The sequence below is a fragment of the Hyperolius riggenbachi genome, chromosome 2 (genome assembly GCF_040937935.1).
Source record: "Hyperolius riggenbachi isolate aHypRig1 chromosome 2, aHypRig1.pri, whole genome shotgun sequence".
In the NCBI taxonomy this organism is placed as follows: Eukaryota; Metazoa; Chordata; class Amphibia; order Anura; family Hyperoliidae; genus Hyperolius; species Hyperolius riggenbachi.
This window is the reverse complement of record NC_090647.1, coordinates 540,962,358-540,982,184: the sequence shown is the minus strand read 5'-3', so window position 1 is coordinate 540,982,184 and position 19,827 is coordinate 540,962,358. Positions and strand designations below refer to the sequence as shown.

Below are 19,827 nucleotides of genomic sequence, written 5' to 3'. Positions count from 1 at the left end.
TCTGCTTGGAGGAGGTAAGTCCACCACTGCCTCCTCTAATTACCAAGTTTTGGCTTTTAAGCTCCTTTAAAACCCCTTTTATCCTTTTGGCGCCTCTGTTCTCTCCTATATAATATTATCCAATGTAGTGACAGCTTTCTATGGGAGGCATTCAGCATAAATTCCTCATGTATACAGTAGAGTTTTGGTTATCCGGCACCAACTGGGATCGGTTGATGCCAGTTAAAGGAATAGTTAAGTGAAATTAAATAATGATTTTAATTTAACTGCAGCCGTTTTGTGCCCACGACGTCCTCTCGATCCCCTCCGGCCAGCAGCGGGGGCACCCACAAAGCTGGGCAGTTGCCTGCTTCTGTGCATGCCTGGCCAAGAGCCGCATGAAACCCTGATCGCACTTCTGCACATATGGAGTACGTGAAAATCACTGTTGCGCCGTAGTGGCCGGAGGGGATCGGGAGGACGTCGCGAGAGCAGGATGACTCCATGAGGCTGCAGGAAGCCCCAGGTAAGTTCAAATCTTTTTCTTTAATTGTTTCACTTAAGTATTCCTTTAACCAGTACCCGAGGTGGGCTTGTGAAATCATATTAGGACACAGAAGCGTGTTCTGCATACAGTGACTAGCCTCTGTGTCCTTCTATAGTACAACCAGTCCAAAGACCTTTTCTCCCCACCAACAGAGCTCTCTGTTGGTGGGGTCTGATCGCCCCCCCAGATGTTGGTTTTGTTTATGTTTTTTAAATAAAAATCCCAGCCACTCCACGTGATCAGCTGTCATAGGCTTCAGCCTATGACAGCCGATCACCTCTGTGCCTCAGGAGGGGACAGCCGTGTCACACAGCTGTCCCCAGTACAGCGCTATACGGGTAATTAGACGCCGCTCTGAGACTGAAGGCGGTGCTCTGCTACGCCCACAAAGCAGATGCGCGTGATCTCCTGCAAAACAGAACCCCAGGACTTCATGCCGATCGGCGTTAGGCAGTCCTGGGGCTGCTGCCGCGGCCACGCCCAGCGGCGTGACGCAGTCTGCTAGAGGTAAAAAAAAAAAAAAAAAAAAAAAAAAAAAAAAAGCACCAGGCTAGCGACATGCAGATTGTCGCTAGCCTACTATTTACCTCTGCCTGTCATTCACCTGCCGCTCTCCTGCCTCCTGTATAGCGCGGCTCCTCGCCTCCATCAGCTTCCTCCAATCGGCTTACGGAGGTAAGAAGGGACACAGGCGGGGAGCTGCGCTATACAGGAGGCGGGGGAGCAGCGGGTTAATGACAGGCAGAGGTAATTAGCAGGCTAGCCACAATCTGCGTGTCGCTAGCCTGGTGCTTTTTATTTTATGGGGGGTCAGCAGAGCCCGGGGAAGTGGATGGTGGTACTATAGAAGGACACAGAGGCTAGTCACTGTATACGGAACATGCCTCTGTATCCTAATATGATTTCACAAACCCAACTTGGGTTCTCTTTAAAGAGAACCCGAGGTGGGTTTGAAGAATAATATCTGCATACAGAGGCTGGATCTGCCTATACAGCCCAGCCTCAGTTGCTATCCCAAACCCCCCTAAGGTCCCCCTGCACTCTGCAATCCCTCATAAATCACAGCCACGCTGCTGACAAACAGCTTGTCAGAGCTGGCTGTGTTTTATCTCTATAGTGTCAGTCTGCTGCTCTCCCCGCCTCCTGCAGAACTCCAGTCCCCGCCTGCATCCCTTCCCTCCCTGCTGATTGGAGGGAAGGGACGGGGGCAGGGACCGGAGCTATGCAGGAGGCGGGGGAGCAGCTGAGACTGACACTACTGATGTAAACACAGCCTCATAGCATGGCTGTGATTTATGACGGATTGCAGAGTGCAGGGGGACCTTAGTGGGGTTTGGGATAGCAACAGAGGCTGGGCTGTATAGGCAGATCCAGCCTCTGTATGCAGATAACATTCTTTAAACACACCTCGGGTTCTCTTGAAGTTTGTATTGTGGACTTGTGGTTGCTTGAGACTCAGGCCCAAATGCAATGGAATTTTTCACCTGACTTTTCTCCTAGATGATATTTTGAAACTTGTCAATAAATTGATTTTTAAACCATTAGCAAGCAAAGAAATGCTCAAAATAATTGTGATAGTACTTTTTACCTACTTTTTACCTACTTTTTGATACTTTTTCCATTGCAAAGTGCTAAAATGTTGTTTTAAATGGAAGATGAATTTTTTTCTCCTAGGAGAAAACTCAGGTGAGAAAGGGAATTGCATATGGCCCCTAGTGTTAAAAATAGGCCTAGCTAATCCAGTACTATATCCCACTCTATATACATACCATGAACTCTTTATGAAATGTTAAAATACAGTTATTTAAAGTATATTAAACTTGGGAAGCCCTGGAACCCCGTCTAAGCACAGCAGAGTCCACAAACAGCCTAAGAAGTTGTCCTTCACCACTGTTGGTACTGCCGGTGATTTGTGCTGGTTGGTTGAGACTGCTGGTTAGCTGAGTTCATAATAACCGAGATGCTACTATATTATATTTGGCATTTATTGGTAACCTTGTTCTACCCTTTATTTGCAGCACTAGAGCCTTGGGTCACCTGCAGACAGGAAGGCACAGTTGGGCTTGGAGAAGATGTGATCCTAACGTGTAACTTCCTAGCTAATAAGGATGTCTTGCAAGTCACTTGGCAGAAGAAGAGGGGTAAGAACACCCAGAACATGGTGACACACAGCGAGAAGTACGGAACAAACATCGACAGACGATTCGAGAATCATGTTTCTGTTCTTCAAGCCAATTCCACCATATCCTCAATACAGATCTCTAAGCTGGAGACAGAAGATGAAGCTTGCTACAATTGTCTCTTTAATGCTTACCCAGAAGGGGCCTACCCCGGAGAAGTTTGCCTTCATAAACTTGGTGAGTTGAAGTGCTTTTTCATGTCAGGGCACTATGGAAAGCCCCTAGGATAATGGTGAGTAGAGGGCAGCAGTGGGTGGGGGCAATTAGGGTGTTCTAGTGTAGCCTTACTATTACTATCTGATAAATCATACATGAACCGGAATAAGTGTTTTAGCTATTTAATAGTATATCAGTGTACTAAGAAATAATTTACATGTAATTCAGGAGTGTTCCTAAGCCATTCATATGTTGCAAGGAGTACCTTAGATGTTATTCCAGGTGGTACTTGTCAACTGGTAAGCTCTGTCCTCTATAAAGGGGTACATATAAGGTTGTACATATAGGCTAGAGGAGGCTACTTTTAGGGGTACAGATATGGTTATACAATAGGGAGGGGGAGGTTTGCTTTAGGGGTACATATAAGGTTATACATATAGTATAGAGGAAGGTTAGCTTTATTTTTTAGAATTAGAAGGTTTGGCATTGGGAAGGATTTTGAAGGATACCTGTAACTTTAGGTGTATGCCTCAGGATGTTCCAGAAGCTTCCCCGATTCTCCGTGACCCCAATGCTGCGGGCTGAGACTCTCATCTTCATGGCTGCGCTCTCCTCCTTGTACAAGAAAAGCTGCATTGCACAGGCGCCAGTAGGGTTCATGCCTGACCTGCTTGTGCACTGAAAAAAAAATTCCATGCACGAGCAGCACCATGCTACTGTGCAGGAGCAGGCCGTTCTTTGCACCTGCACAGTGCAGCCATAGGGCCCCCTTCCCATTGAGGGAAGGGGGCCCTCTGCTGGACCCAAACTATACTCTTCCCACTACACAATGCAGAGTTGCTGTGGAGCATTGCATATACCTGCTCCTGCGCTGTGTTGGGTCTCCTCAGTGTTTCCCAGCAGCTGCACACCTCAGGCTCCCTATACATGTTATGAGGTATACACTATAAAGCAAAAGGCTGCTGGAAAGGAGACCAGATGCAGTGCTGGAACAGGTAAATCTACAGCTCTGCTGCATAACTCTGGGCCTGCAGGGGCTATTGTTACACCGCTGGGCAGGGCCAAGTGCCAAAAGGGCATCAAACAATTCTGCAGTGGTTACTGTTACTGTAAAAAGTAAATATCAACGGATCTGCATTGTAAAGAAAATACATCCAATTCCGCTTGCCAGCCTGTGATGAATTAGCAGGTTTCAGCCAATGTCAAGTTCTTGCCTGTGTAATCTCGCTACCTACAAATGTTATATTTTTATTTATTTAGGTGTGGTAAACAAAGTGGAGTGCACCGCAAGAGGAAGTGACCTCGGCGTGGACCTGAATCCGCAGCGGATACAGACACGTCACCATGTGCAGCACAGCATCAGCGGGGCAGAGAGATCCGTGCAGAAGGGAGAATACCCCGAAAATGAGACAAACCTCAATCCAAACTGTACATTTACACTACACAGCAGAGCAAGAAGGAGCCGGAGCCTGCATGGTGCGTCTTAGGGCTAATCCAGTCAGATTTCCAGAATATCAATCCTTAAAAGACTGCTTCACGCCAATTTGCGTGAGCGCTGTGGCAGCCCCAGGAACGCCTAACGCCAATTGGCAGGCAGTCCTGGGGGTGTGTTTTGCAGGAGTTCACGTGCGCCGATGTGTGTGCATCTCCGCTTGAATGACAGAGCTCCGCTCGGTCATTCAGTCTCCCAGCAGCGATCACCACTAGACTGTTGGATGGCAATACCGCCGTCTGTCTACCCTGTACAGCGCTGCGATCTGCGGCAGCGATGTACTGGGGACAGCCATGTGATACGGCTGTCCCCCTGGCAGGCTCAGGAGTGATTGGCTGATACCTATGAGATTGGCTGGCGGGAGGAGGGAGGCACTACGCTCTGGCTTGCTCATTTACCGGGACCCATAATGGAGGAGGGTCGGGAGGCCTGCAGGGGGCTGGAGGAAGCCCCAGGTATGTGTAAATTGTGTTGTTGTTTTTTTTTTTTACGTTGTCTCGGGTTCTCTTTAATATCTTAAAGTACTGAATGTAGAACTGCTCTGCCTTATCTGATTGGTTTTCTGCTGCTACAGCAGCTCTGAAGCTGTTTGCAGGGTGGCTCGATGCTCACCAAGTCACATGATCATGCTGCCTACACTGATCGCAGGGGCAGGAAGAACCACACATAGGGCTTGATTCACAAAAGCGTGATAACTGAGTTATCACGCCTAAAAGCTTTGCACGTGCTAACTAGGGTGCTGAGTAGTTGGCACGTGCTAACTAGGGTGCTGAGTAGTTGGCACGTGCTAACTAGGGTGCTGAGTAGTTGGCACGGGCTAACTAGGGTGCTGAGTAGTTGGCACGGGCTAACTAGGGTGCTGAGTAGTTGGCACGGGCTAACTAGGGTGCTGAGTAGTTGGCACGGGCTAACTAGGGTGCTGAGTAGTTGGCACGGGCTAACTAGGGTGCTGAGTAGTTGGCACGGGCTAACTAGGGTGCTGAGTAGTTGGCACGGGCTAACTAGGGTGCTGAGTAGTTGGCACTGGCTAACTAGGGTGCTGAGTAGTTGGCACGGGCTAACTAGGGTGCTGAGTAGTTGGCACGGGCTAACTAGGGTGCTGAGTAGTTGGCACGGGCTAACTACTCAGCTGAGTAGTTGGCACATGCAAAGTGGCTTTTCATTGGCGTGCTAACACTTTGCACGCTTTAGTGAATCAAGCCCATAGTGTCACAAGTCTATTTCTGTAGTATGAAGAGAGCAGACTATTGGTACTGTCTCTCTGGAAAGTAAAAAACAAACACAGAATTTGAAGAAAAAAACTTTTTTTTGTTTGTTAAAAGCTACAATAAATACTGTATTTGTTGCACAGTAAGAAAGGCCCCCCATACACCCATCCAATTTTGAATGGCCAATAGGGATGGCGGTTTCTAGGAGAACTTATGGAGAAGCATGTGATTTGATATATTTGAAAAGCTCCGATTTGCTGCAATCCTAGTAAAGACGTTTGAGCAACAAAATGCACTTGTTTTGAATATGGCCGTGTGATCCAGTCTGTTTTGCTTGCGTGCGCAGTATGTAAATGAGTTGGTTGTCCAGTTGGTTGGTGCAACATGTGCGCATCGCACCACAGATATGAGGCTTCATATGATCCAGCGCCATGGTATGGCAACAGGATCATATGCATAGGCCCAACCCCGTGCTAGTAACATACCCCTTCTGGGCAGGAAGTAGATCACTGGGATTCCTGTTGGTCTGCGCATGTGCACCATGCAGCACCGCACACTTGTCGTGCACACTGCCTGTGTCGCCCATTGACTTGCATTAATACATAATCCATGCGGTAGGCAGAGATCATGTGGTAATGCGCTGCAGCCTTTACATCGGCATTGCGGCGATTTGGATACTTTCGCTGCACTACGTCGCATCACGTGAAGTGTGCCAGTCTCCATAGACTTACTTAGTCCTTGTGGCGGGGAAGCGTCAGGACGAGTACCTCGGTGCGACCCATTGTGGGGCTCATGCAAATTGTATGCAGCTTGGGATTACACCAATTGAATGCACTTCCTGTGAAATTTCATTGGCCCAGTTCCAATTATGCATTCAATTGCATAAAATTGTATGTAAGCCTGAAGTATTGGCATCTCCTTGACCTCCTCTGGTTAATGATTTTGTTCCAGAAAGTCTGAGTAATCCCAGTAAAAGGGCGGATGAGACGATTGTTGTTCAGTGCCAAGCTTCCGGGAAAGATAAGCTCAGGATTATGTGGCAGAATGAAGGGGATCCCATCAGCCGGGAAGACAAAGAAAACAAGACCGGAGATGTGATCACCGTGACCAGCACCTTGCATCTCTCTGCATCTTCACTATCTGCTGAGCACAAGATAAACTGCAACTTCACTCACAGTATGTATACCTGCATAAACTGGGACTGTATCACTTCCTATAGGTAGATCAATATGAGAAGTTTTAGATGTGCTGTATTGAAAGTATGAAACTCAGCATTTCTTCTTTGCTCTAATAGATTTACAGCCTTAAAGAGACTCTGTAACAACAAAAACCTCCCCTGGGGGGTACTCGCCTCGGGTGGGGAAAGTCTCCGGATCCTAATGAGGCTTCCCACGCCGTCCTCTGTCCCACGGGGGTCTCGCTGCAGCCCTCCGAACAGCCGGCGACAGAGCCGACTGTAGCTTCAATATTTACCTTTGCTGGCTCCAGCGGGGGCGCTGTGGCGACTTTCGGCACGGAAATAGAAGGAAATACCCGATCTCCGTCGGGTCCGCTCTACTGCGCAGGCGCCGGAAACTTGCGCCTGCGCAGTAGAGCAGACCCGACGGCGATCGGGTATTTCCGCCTACTTCGGCGCCAACAGCCATCAGAGCGCCTGCGCAGGAGCCAGGAAGGTAAATATTGCGTCACGGCTGTACGGAGGGCTACAGCGAGACCCCCGAGGGACGCAGGACCGCGTGGGAAGCCTCATTAGGATCCTGAGGCTTCCCCCACCCGAGGTGAGTACCCCCCAGGGGCCGTTTTGTCGTTACAGTTCCTCTTTAAGCCTACTACCACAAAAAAAAATGTAGCAGAACAGTATTCAAACGGGTAAATGCAACACTTTATTCTTCAGTGGAAAGCTCCTTGCTTCAGTGAGCAGCTTCTGGCGGCATCCAAAGAGGCGATAGCATTATCTTTTGTTTACATTTCTTTGTCAGATACATTCCTAGCTGTGCTGAAAATGAGCTGAGAAGTGATCATTAGATATATCTTAATATATAAATACAACAGCTATGCAATAAAATGCAATGGCAGCTTTCAGGGTACTTTGGGAACTTGTAATTTGTAAACAGGCAATATTACTTGTGCACAAATGCAAATATGATAACCAACTGGGTAATAAAAAGTAACAAAACACATTTTTATTGAATGTTATGTCAGAGTATTATCCCACTTTAACCACTTAAGGACCACAAACTTTACCCCCCTAGTGACCAGGCTATTTTTTTACAAACTAGGGCTGTGCAGCTTTAATGGCTTCCTGCAGAGCCACACAACTAACGCACAAATTTTCTCCCTCCCCCCCCCCCTTTTCTGACCACCAACAGAGCTTTCTGTTGGTGGGCTCTGATCGTTTTTGATTGATTATTTTTTTTATTTACTTGTTTTATTTTTATTTTTTTTAATGTATTTTTATTTTCTTTCTCCCCTCCCTTGTCCCCTCCCCCCCCCCCCCCCCCCCCGCCAGCCAATGACAGCAGTTGGCTGACATAGGCATCAGCTTATGAGAGCCGATCGCTCTCTGAGCCTCTGTAGGGGACAGCCGAGTGACACAGCTGTCCCCAGTACAGCGCTGCCACAGATTGCAAAGCTGTACAATGTAAATAGACGATAGTCTCGCCATCTGACAGTCTCCTAGCAGCGAACGCGCTGGGAGACTGATGACGGAGCTCCGTCATTCAATCGGAGATGCATGTGTGTTCTCTTGCAAAACCTCTCCCCAGAACTTGATGCCTTTCGGTGTTAGGCGATCCTTGAGCTGCCACCCTCCCAACGCTGATTGGCGGTTGGGAGGGGGTTAAAGCAAATGTAAAGCCAAACAAAATAAAAGTTTGATACTCCTCTATTTTTATATAGAAGGAAAGCTCTGGATCTCGTACAGCCCTACAGGTCCTCTCTCTGTGTCCTCAGTCCATCGTTGCTGTCCCCCGTTGAAATTCCATGTCTTTGGGAGTCCTCAGAAGGCTTTGGAAGCTCTCACATCCCCGAGTGTTTCTGAAGACGGGCGCAGTGCGGACCTGCTCATCTTCGAGTATTTCTGAAGCTTCACAAGGACTTCCGAACACATATTTGGCCAGTTGGACAAATAAATTCAAAAAGGGGAGAGCAGTGCACGGAGAGAGGACTGGGGAGGTTCTGTGCCTCCTCTTGGACCCCAAGTCCTCCTAACATCCACTTACAGAGGTCCCCAACTAGAGGGGGTGACGATTGGATCATGCAGCTTCTCCCGGAACCCACTCAGTTTTCAGCTGTCGGGATGTTGCTTTTTGTCATTGAGCCACAACTCCCCGAGTACTTCTGAAGATGAGCAGATCCATACTGTCCGAGTTCACACATGGGCAGATTGGGGGTGCCCAATGATGGATTTATACTTTTTCTGCCAACTTTCATGTAGCTTCCCTTCCATGTGCAGCAACCCCTCCTATTCCTTGTGCAGCCCCCTCTTCCATGTCTAACATTCATGTAAAGCAGCCCACTTTAGTTCTATACCAGTCCCTTGGAAAGAAGCTCCCTATTTCACTGTGTTGCTCCTAATTTGCAACCTTTGTATTCCATTTGCAATCTCTTTTTTTTCTATATGCAGCAATCCCTCTTCCATGCCCAGCTGCCCCTTGGCTAGCTGCCGCCCAAGGCCCGAGCCTTGGTGGCCTTTCCAGTAATCTAGCCCTGGGCGCACCCATCTAGGAAACTACTCAGGAACTCGAGTGCTTCCCAAGCCTGCTGCATGCGTTTGCTGATCCTTAAGTGCAGCCTGTTTAACCACTTCCGGATTCTCGGAGCGTATATACACGCCCCTGAATCCAGAAGTGTATACCATGGAAACGGCCGCTCGTATGAGCGGCCGTTCCATGTCAGTTCCCGGAGGGTGTCTCCGTGAACACCCTGCGAGCCGATCGGCGGCTCGCAGGGTAAATGTAAACACACGGGGAAGATCTTCCCCGGTGTTTACATGTATACGGCGCTGCTGCGCAGCAGCGCCGTAGAGGAGATCGGTGATCCCCGGCCTCTGATTGGCCGGGGATCACCGGCATCTGATAGGCTAAAGCCTATCCCATCAGGCGCAGGACGGAAATCCGTCCTGCGCCGCTCACAGGGGGAGGGAGAGGGAGGGAAGGGGAAGGAGGCCAGGAAGCGCTGCGGAGGGGGGCTTTGAAGAGCCCCCCCCCCCCGCAAGCGCAAGCAGCCGGCGGCGATCAGACCCCCCCAGCAGGACATCCCCCTAGTGGGGAAAAAAGGGGGGAAGTCTGATCGGCCTGGCTGCTAGCTGATCGGTGCTGCGGGCTGGAGAGCCCACGCAGCACCGATCAGCAAAACATAGCGTGGTAGGGAAGTGGAATCTTGGGTGGCCTTTTCCACTGCTGCGTTCCACTAAAAAAAAAAAATGCAAACGCATGACTGTGCAATTATGATGCACTTTGCGTTGTATTGTAAAGTATAGGAACGCATGAAAAACGCGTAGAAATGCATTTGGGTTTTGTATAGATTTAACACTAGTATCTATTTTCAAAAGTCAGGACAACACTTGCCAATCAAAAAAACGCAAACGCATAAAAAGCGCACATCATAATCAAAATTGCTCGCAAACGCATGCGTTTCGCAGTGGAAAAGGACCCTCAAGGACAACAGACTTCCCACCTCCCAGTGACCAGGCTATTTTTTTTACAATTTAGTTCTCTGCAGCTTTAATAGCTTGCTGCAGAGCCATACTACTAAGCACACAAATGAATCCCCCCCCCCTTCCTTTTCTGCCCACCAACAGAGCTTTCTGTTGGTGGGCTCTAATCGCTGCTGCAGAGGTTTTTATTAATTTATTTGTATAAAAATCGTTTTGTTTGTTTTTTTTCATTTATTTTCACCCTCCCTCCCCCTGTCAGCCAAACAGGATTGTCTCTCATAGGCATCAGCCTATGAGAACGAACCTTTGTTTTTTCCCCTCCAGGGGACAGCTGAGTGGCAGGGCTGTCCCCAGTACAGCGCTGCATTAGATTGCAGCGCTGTACAACAGAAAGAAATGGCTGTTACTTTTTTTTTCAGTCTGTTAGCGGCGATGCGATCCCCGCTAATCTCCGCCCACTGCTCTTGATGCCTTTCTGCGTTACGTAGTCTTGGGGCTGCCACCTTCCAGCCACCTAGTGGCGTTAGGCGGTCGGAAGGGGTTAAATTCCCCCCCGCCACCCGCTCACAACTCTCCAGGGGGGGAGGAGAGGAGACCCAACGCACGAGAGCCGGATACAGCCTGTGGGCTGTAGTTTGCCTGGCGCTAATCTAATCTGAAAGGAGTTTCTTCCCTTCAGGTTCACTTTTAAACCCACCACCTACACTGTGGAACTGATTTGCTATGGCATCTCCACTGACTTTATGGATACCATACATGAACCAGCAACCATGCACTGGATGCTGTTAGGTACCACCAACTTGCAATCCACACTTCAAATTGGTTCAACCATGAACTGCTGGGAGGTTGGTGAATCAGAGTTTTTGCACACCCACAGCAAGAACCCAACAGCCTGTATTTATTAAATGGATCTGAGCACTATTTTTTTTTTAATGCACCTACCTATAAAAGAGGTTTGTAATGGAGTGTGCTGTCAGGTTGAGCCTCACTATTTACCTACTGGTTGCTGCTTCTCTGATCCCAACCCGTCTTCTCCACAGACTGGCCACATCTGTCGAGTCTTGTAGTTCCTGTCAGTGTCTTACGTACGCCGCAATGCATGCTGGGAGGTGTAGTCCCTGAATGCAAGAACATATCTGTACTTATTACATGGACTACATCTCTCAGCATGCATTGTGGTGCGTATGAGACACTGCCGGGAACTACAAAAATTTGCAGATGCAGAAGATGGCACTTGCAATACGGGCTGGGGGCCAGAGAAGCAGCACCCCATAGGTAAGTACTGAGGCTCAAACTCCCACTCCCCACAACACACTACATTATAAACCTCTCTTATGAGTACCACAAGTTCATTTAAAAAAAAATCCTGGTGCTCAGTTGCCTTTAAAGCAAATCTGAAGCGGAAAAAAAAAGTATGATGTAATTGTGACAATCCAGCCCCGCGATCCCATCGAGATCTGCTCCCGTTAGCGTACGCAGGAAGTACGGGCGCAGACGGACAACGAAGACCGGTTGCTGGATCGTCGTCAGAGGTAAGAAATAAAAGGCGACAGAGCGTGCCAATCCCGTCTAATCTGCTCCCATTAGCATACGCAGGAAGTACGGTGAACAGACTGACAAAGATTGGTCGCGCAGCTGCCGAAAATATGTAATGGGACAAACATCCACCAATCCCGTATCACTAGGCCACTGTTGCCATGCAGGTCTCATGCACTAGAGACTGCTGAAGGGAAATTCACTGCGTGCGTAGTAAACTGTTAAGATCGGTGGGAGGTGCCCATACATGTACAATTCTGATTGTATGTACAATCTGTAAACTATAAAAATATCGATTTCGCGCTGGAAATTGGGTAAATACACTGCCACCACTGCCTGATTGAGGAGCAGACAGTCTCCAACTAGGGCGAAGAGACCCCAACGCTATCATAATACGGTAGCCAGCCCAATCATGTTCAACATGCTCCAGTCACCGTTCGGGGAATAGTCACTTCCGAAGGCTTAAAGGAGAACTGTAGTGAGAGGTAAATGGAGGCTGCCATATTGATTTGCTTTTAAGCAATACCAGTTACATAGTAGCCCTGCTTAGCCATCTGCCTGCAGAATCACACCAGAAACAAGCATGCAGCTAATCTTGTAAGATCTGACAAAAATGTCAGAAACACCTGATATGCTGCAAGCTTGTTCCAGGTCCAGGGCTAAAAGTATTAGAGGCAGGGGATCAGCAGGATAGCCAGGCAACTGGTATTGCTTAAAAGGAAATCGGCATGGCAGCCTCCATATACCTCTCACTGCAGTTCTCCTTTAAAGACTGTGAGCAATGCGATGTTAAAGAAAGGTTACAGGGTCCATATATGATGCAATCTCGATTGTCTCCAATCGAGAAAACTAAAGTTATTGATTCTGCACAGGAAATCGGATACTAGCTAATCCTAGAAGGAAGAAACGGTTATTTACAACCTAGCTAGCAAATCAACAATTTATAAGCAAATCATAAAACAATGCGGTAGTATGACTGACTCTTCAGAGAGCAGATTCATTATAGCAGCAATCAGATGACCAGAACAGGCACAAGACTGAACGATAAAATCGTTAGTTTTATTCTAAAACTACATACACACAGCTTATTTTAGAACAGATTGATTTGACAGAGAGAAGAGATGAAAAGAAACAGAATGTCCGAATATACAGTTCAAATACCGTTATTGGTAGTCCATGCGGCAATCGCAAGTCTTTGGCGTAAAGTCCAAAATGGCGGTTGCCATGCGGCCAACAGGCCTTTGTTAGAAATAGTTCCAAGATGGAGGTTTTGGCCCGTGTCCTTGCGGGCTGCCAGGATGTTACTAGGCGTCAGATTAAAGTTAAAGGACCCAGAGCTTTCTGGGCTCTCTGTGGTTATAGCCCCCACTCCAGCAAGGAGGGGTGAGGGGGCGGGGATCACACACCTCTTTGGAACAGGAGATCTGCCCGCCCCTCGCATGAACACAAAAATATAGCTTAGTCATGATAGGTGTGCTAATCTTCAAACCATACAGGTTATGTTAAATCTAATAACTTTTTCAGGCCGATCAGAATTTAACGATAACAATGATATCAAACTTGGGGGGTTTAGAGTGAACGGTGACCCCAAAATGCATATCTCTGCTTTGGCAGGGCTTACCTTTAATTCAGAAACATCCAATTGTGTGGTTTGTTCCGAATTTCATAATAAGCGGGTTCTAAAGGCCGTTGCCTATTTGGAAAGTCATCTTTATGACAAAAGATGGATTTCATATTTATGAGATCACAGAAAGGTCAGCTGGGAGATTGATTCTCTTTGATCCTTCAGCTGAGGTAATCCTGAGAGAACCCCCTGCTGTGATCGGTTCCTACCCGTCTGGGGGAAGGGGCGGTTTATTAGCTTTTGTCCATCTAATCTCTGATAGATAAGCTATAACCTTTCCAGGGATGCTGGGGGAACCGCTTTAACACAGAGGTGAGAAGAGCTGTAATTAGAAGCTACCAAAGAGCCAGGGTTTGCTACATTTGACCAGGGAGAGGAACTGTTAACCCCTGGCTTCCCTGATCTTTTTGTAAATTAAGCCTTTCCCTATCTGTCACTTTTTAATAGTTGCGACAGGGAATATTTTATAAGGCTCTAACTACTTTTTTTGGACGAATAAACGTTGATTCGTCACAGTAATGAATTGCATATGTAGTATGGATAATGAATAGAACATACGCAGCAAAGAAAAGAGCTTCATATTTTTATGTTCACTTTCTTATCTGTACTACACATACAATTCATTATCCTGTAAGTTTATTGTTCTTTCTGGCTTGCTTTTAAAGGGAAGGTTCAAGCAAAATAAAAAAATGAGTTTCACTTACCTGGGGATTCTACCAGCCCCATGCAGCCATCCTGTGCCCTCGTAGTCACTCACTGCTGCTCCAATCCCCCACTGGCAGCTTGCCGACCTCGGAGGTTGGCATGCCGCATTGCGTACATTTTTACGCATTCCCGCTAGTGCAGGAAGATTAACACATACATTTTTACGCGTTAGTGGTGCCATGCGTAAATTTTTATGCATTGAACCAGGCATGCGTAAAATTGTATGTGATCATGTTCCTGCACTAGCGGGAATGCGTAAAAATGTACGCAATGCGGCCCGCCGACCTCCGAGGTCGGCAAGCTGCCAGCGGGGGACTGGAGCAGCAGTGAGTGACTACGAGGGCACAGGATGGCTGCATGGGGCTGGTAGAAGCCCCAGGTAAGTGAAACTCATTTTTTTATTTTGCTTGGACACTCCCTTTAAAGAGGAAAGTCCTCACTATCATGACTTCTCAGATACAATACAATACAATACAATACAATACAAGGTAGTCCCCGACTTACGAATACCAGACTTACGAACAACCTGCCGATATGAACGGCATAGATTCTGTGTTTCCATGGGAGCAAGTCCAAAAAAACATTTTTCAAATTAGATTTGTAGTTTGAGAAAATTTGATTTTAAAAAAATCAAAGAAAAAATTGGCTTTTAAAGTTGTATAAGCAGGCACAGAGAGCAGAGGTGACACACAGTGGAACACTGGAGGCACGGGGGGGGGGGGGGGGGCATAGAGGATGTACAGGGGACAGAGATGGCACAATATTCCGACTTAAAGCGGAATATAACCCTGCATTTCAACTTTGCTCTAAAACATTATTTACAGCATATTATATGCAACCAGCATTTTTTTAAATTTTTTTTTTTTTTTTTACTCGACCAGCATTGGAAGGGTTACACACAGAGCTTTAAAGCTCCGTGGATAGAAATTGAGACGCATCCGAAGTTTAGATAGATACATTTAAGTAAACACAATGTAACAAGTGAGGAATGTGACTCACTATCTCTGTGTCCGGGAGCTCCTACACAGTCAGTGTGTGTCACATTCCACACTTGTTACATTGTGTTTACTTAAATGTATCTATCCAAACTTCGGCTGCGGCAGCATTTCTATCCATGGAACTTTCAAGCTCTGTGTGTAACCCTTCCAATGCTGGTCTAGTAAAAAAAAATGCTGGTTGCATTATAATCTGCTGTAAATAATGTTTTAGAGCAAAGTTAAAATGAAGGGTTATATTCCGCTTTTACAAAGATGTGGTTATCCACTCACTTTTAAAATCAGAGAGCACCGTTTAGGATTGTCGTATGTGGTGTTGTTGCTAATGGCTTCCTCTACTTTCAGAGTGGTGCACGTTACATACAGGTCTGTAAAGTGGCGATCAGGTTAAAGGGAAGGTTAAGGGAAACGTTTAAAAAAAATAAAAATCCATATCCACTTACCTGGGGCTTCCTCCAGCCCGTGGCAGGCAGGAGGTGCCCTCGCCGCCGCTCCAGAGGCTTCCGGTCGTCTTCGGTGGCCGACCCGACCTGGCCAGGCCGGCTGCCAGGTCGGGCTCTTCTGCGCTCCAACGACGGGCTCTTCTGCGTCCCACGCGGGCGCGCTGACGTCATCGGACGTCCTCTGGGCTTTACTGCACAGGCGCAGAACTACTGCGCCTGCGCAGTACAGCCCGGAGGACGTCCGATGACGTCAGCGCGCCCGCGTGGGACGCAGAAGAGCCCGACCTGGCAGCCGGCCTGGCCAGGTCGGGTCGGCCACCGAAGACGACCGGAAGCCTCTGGAGCGGCGGCGAGGGCACCTCCTGCCTGCCACGGGCTGGAGGAAGCCCCAGGTAAGTGGATATGGATTTTTATTTTTTTAAACGTTTCCCTGAACCTTCCCTTTAAGTGCTACTTTATAAATATGTCCATCTTCCCAAAACTAATGATTTTCGAATCGCAAACTGTCAGTTCTGCAAAATGACAATGCCTTATATTATAATTATATTGGGCGACTGCCACTGTTATAAATGGGGTATTTTATAAATCTGCCCCTCGCAATGATAAATTGTTTAGGGCAATTACTACACATGAGCCATTTGAACAGGAAGAGGAACTGCAGTGAAAACGTAATCAGGGGCGTAGCAATAGCCATAGCAGCAGAGGGGGCCCAGGTGGTACTTAATGTATTCACTATTAACTTTATTGTGTTTCTCCAGCCTCTGACTCTGTCTTACTGCCCATGTACTATGTGCAGTGTTGATTGCATGGGAATGTAAATTGCCCAACTAACTCATATCCAAAGGGTAGGGGAAGGTGGCATTGCTTAAAAGCACCAACACCTGAGGGCCCCATGAAAGTTTTGCTATGGGGCGCATGATCTCAAGCTCTGCCACTGAACATAATGAAAAAAAGTGCTTCATTTGTACAATAATTATGTATAAAGGATTTAGTCAGTGTTTGCCCATTGTAAAATCTTTCCTCTCCCTGATTTACATTCTGACATTTATCACATGGTGACATTTTTACTGCTGGCAGGTGATGTCACTGGAAGGAGATGATGCATTTTTGGCAGTTTGAAACAGCTGTTATTTCCCTCAATGCAACAACGCTCCCACAGTGTGATGTCAGTGCCCTGACATCCCACTGTGGAAGGGGTTTGACCACAATATCAGCCATACAGAGCCTCCTGATGATCCGTTTGAGAAAAGGAATAGATTTCATGGGAAAGGGGGTATCCGCTACTGATTGGGATAAAGTTCAATCCCTGGTTACAGTTTCTCTTCAAATGTTTGAAATTCCAATTACTGCAGTCTTATTGGAATATTTTTCAATTTTTCACAATAGGTCAGACTACAGCTGCTGTGGACGTGGAGAAGAAAGGCATGGTAGAAGAAGCATATAAAGGTGGGTAAGTTGCTATGCTGGAGGCAAGGGCCTGAGTCATGTGATTCATGCACCATTTAGGATTATGGGACTGGACTCGAGCAAAGCTGAAAAAAAAAAAGTTCGATACACATTTATGTAAAGGGACGGCTCTGGATTCGATCTTCTCTCAATGTCCCCTTTTGAAATTCTACAGCAGTGGTGGACTGAGGGCCTGGAGAGTGTACAGGGTGGCTCAATGGGGTCCAGAGCCTTTGCTCAGCTTCGCTTCAGTATTGCTCTATTGTACACTCCAGCCACTTACTAGCTTCAGTCCCATCGTCTCTCTGTGTGACATCTGTCTGTTCCAGCCAAGGCTTACTATAATTTCTGCTGAGTTTTCAGCTACAATTCTCTCTGAGCTCAGAGTTGGATTTGCATAGCACAGGAGCACAGCAGAGGTATGCTTATCTGGATGGTTCAGTTCCCACCCGAAGCCTATTTTTAGTGAGCATCGATACTATGCACATTGTGGTGCGTTATAATATAAGATGTAATCGCACAGCAAGGTGCCGCAGTGATCCCAACATAAGCCCATTCACATTGGGGTCCATTGGAATAACACTGAACTAAGCGCTATCATACACGTTACACCGATGCTATAAATGAATGGCAACAAGGTACTGTGCGTTACCGGAAGCCACTAATTTTGAAATCCATACGCGGCACACGCTTCAGCAGGGGTCCGTTTAAGCGCGACATTGGTGGCTCCAACACAAACTGATAGGTAATCATGTGATAAAGTGTTTCATAGGTGCGTTACATCAGAACGGATTCCTGTACTGTGAACGGTAACATGAAAATCAATGGAGTTTCATGTTACCATGGAGATAGCTCACACAATGTGCAGTGCATTGCAATTGACAGCACTGCACATAAGTGTCAGTGTCATTTCCCTACCATGTTTTTTTTTTCCCCCTTCTGTACCAGAGCAATTTTCACATCCTGCGCCTCCCATTCATTTGCCATAATAAAATCGCTACTTATCACACTGGAATGATCTATATATTTTTTTTTGTGAAAAACAAACTAGGCTTTCTTTGGGCAGTACTGTTTGCTAAGAAGAAAAAGGCAAAAAATATAATCTCTCAGCTTTCAGCTACTGTAGTTTAAAAATAAAACGTGCTATTGTAGATAAAGCGGAAACACATTTTATTTGTCCCAGTTATTACAACATTTAATTTGTATCTCTAGTACAATGTATTACGATAATGATTTATTTGGAAACAAAGGTGTATTTTTTTCCGTTTTTAGGTTTTTTATTTTTTTGTATTATAACAATTAAAATCCTTTATTTACAAAGCAACTGTAATATACCCTTCTGACATACATATTAAAGTCCCTAAGGTAACTATTTATGTAGATTTTTTTTTAATTTGTTTTGTTTTTATAAGACTTTTATTTTGGTAACTATGGGGTAGGGTGGAAGGGGTTAAAAAATGATTTATTCAATTTTTCTATGTAAAAGTGTATTATGGTGTATTTGGGTGTATTTTACTTTTTGGCCACAAGATGGCACTACGCTTAGTTCCTGTCTACAGGCGACAGGAACGAATGCATGTATCAGCCTGCTTTCTGTTTTCAATGAGAGCTGTCTCTCACTGCCACAAGCTCCCATTCATCATAGTCACAGTAATAAGGGTTGGGAACAGCTGTTTCTCATACCCCAATCACGGAAAGGCACGAATGGAAATGGCGTGGCATTCGGGAACGGCCCCGGTAAGTAAACTATATAGGGGTGTGTGTGTGTGTGTGTGTGTGTGTGTGTGCCTGATCCGCAAGTGAAGTAAACGGGCGTATAAATATGTACCAAGGATCTGGAAAAGTACAAACAGCCAGATGGATTGGGGGTCTCCAAGGACTGATCGTTACCCTGTCGATTTGGGGGAATCTGCAAGCGTTGTTTGCACTGTCATTTAAGAACAATCATTTAAACGATTGTTTACACAATCACAAAAAAAGTCAGTGATTTAATCCAACTTGACGGTCGTTCAAAAACAAGCAAGCACCGTAGGTGATGTGCATCATAGAACATTGTTTAATTAATTTTTGTTAAACAATGCTGCGCAATATTGTGGAAACAATCGTTTGTCGGTAAAAAAAAGTTCTGAAATATCGCATGTTGGTTTAGGCCTTTAGTGTGGAGAATTATTTGGTTTGTTGTGTTCTGTTGTTAGCCTTTTGTTGTTGCTTTCTCTGTTGGAGAAATGTATTTTCCGTTCCTTCATGGTACTCTATTTCATGTTAGCTTTTTTCCCACATTACTAGGGTGCCAACTTCCCACCAAATGCTCCATGAACATGGGAAAATTGTCATCACCCGCCGGTCACTGATCCCAAATTACTCTTATAAATATTCACTCTTTATGCCAAATCCCATCATCAGCATCTGTCCACTTCATCGCTGCTCTGCATGTAATATTGCAGTACTCTTCTCAAACACCTCATAGTGTTCATTCAAAAAAAGTTAAACTAAGTCATTAGAAATGTTTTCTAGTAATCAGGGCAAGAAGATGAGGTATACTTGGCTTTTATAATGTTACAGTGTTTGCCACAAACAGTTAATATCTCAGGCTTAGGGCTGCTCGGATACCAACTTTTTAAAACCCGAATTAATTCGGATCCGGATACCCAGATATCCGGATCTGAATCAGAAATCCAAATCCGAACATTCCGGAATCCGAATAGAATCTGATATCCGAAACCCATTATCCGGGAAATCCGAATTGATTCGGATATCCGGATAGAAAACCGGAAGCGGCCTTTATATTGCTTAATATATAAAGGGAGGGGGGACACCAAGAGACCAATAGTGTGATATTGTATAGATGATAATTAACCT

The 19,827-nt window shown here is 46.3% G+C and overlaps 1 protein-coding gene across 2 annotated transcripts in view; it reads left to right on the top strand.

Moving 5' to 3' along the window:
• Positions 1-19,827, top strand: part of LOC137545092 (uncharacterized) — an 85,965-nt gene that overhangs the window by 33,098 nt on the left and 33,040 nt on the right. For both annotated transcript variants that reach the window (XM_068266203.1, XM_068266202.1), the window contains exons 2-5: positions 2,545-2,883; positions 4,123-4,338; positions 6,514-6,738; positions 16,909-16,968. In XM_068266203.1, coding sequence (XP_068122304.1) covers positions 2,545-2,883; positions 4,123-4,338; positions 6,514-6,738; positions 16,909-16,968 — 840 coding nt within the window. The remainder of the gene's footprint in view (positions 1-2,544; positions 2,884-4,122; positions 4,339-6,513; positions 6,739-16,908; positions 16,969-19,827) is intronic.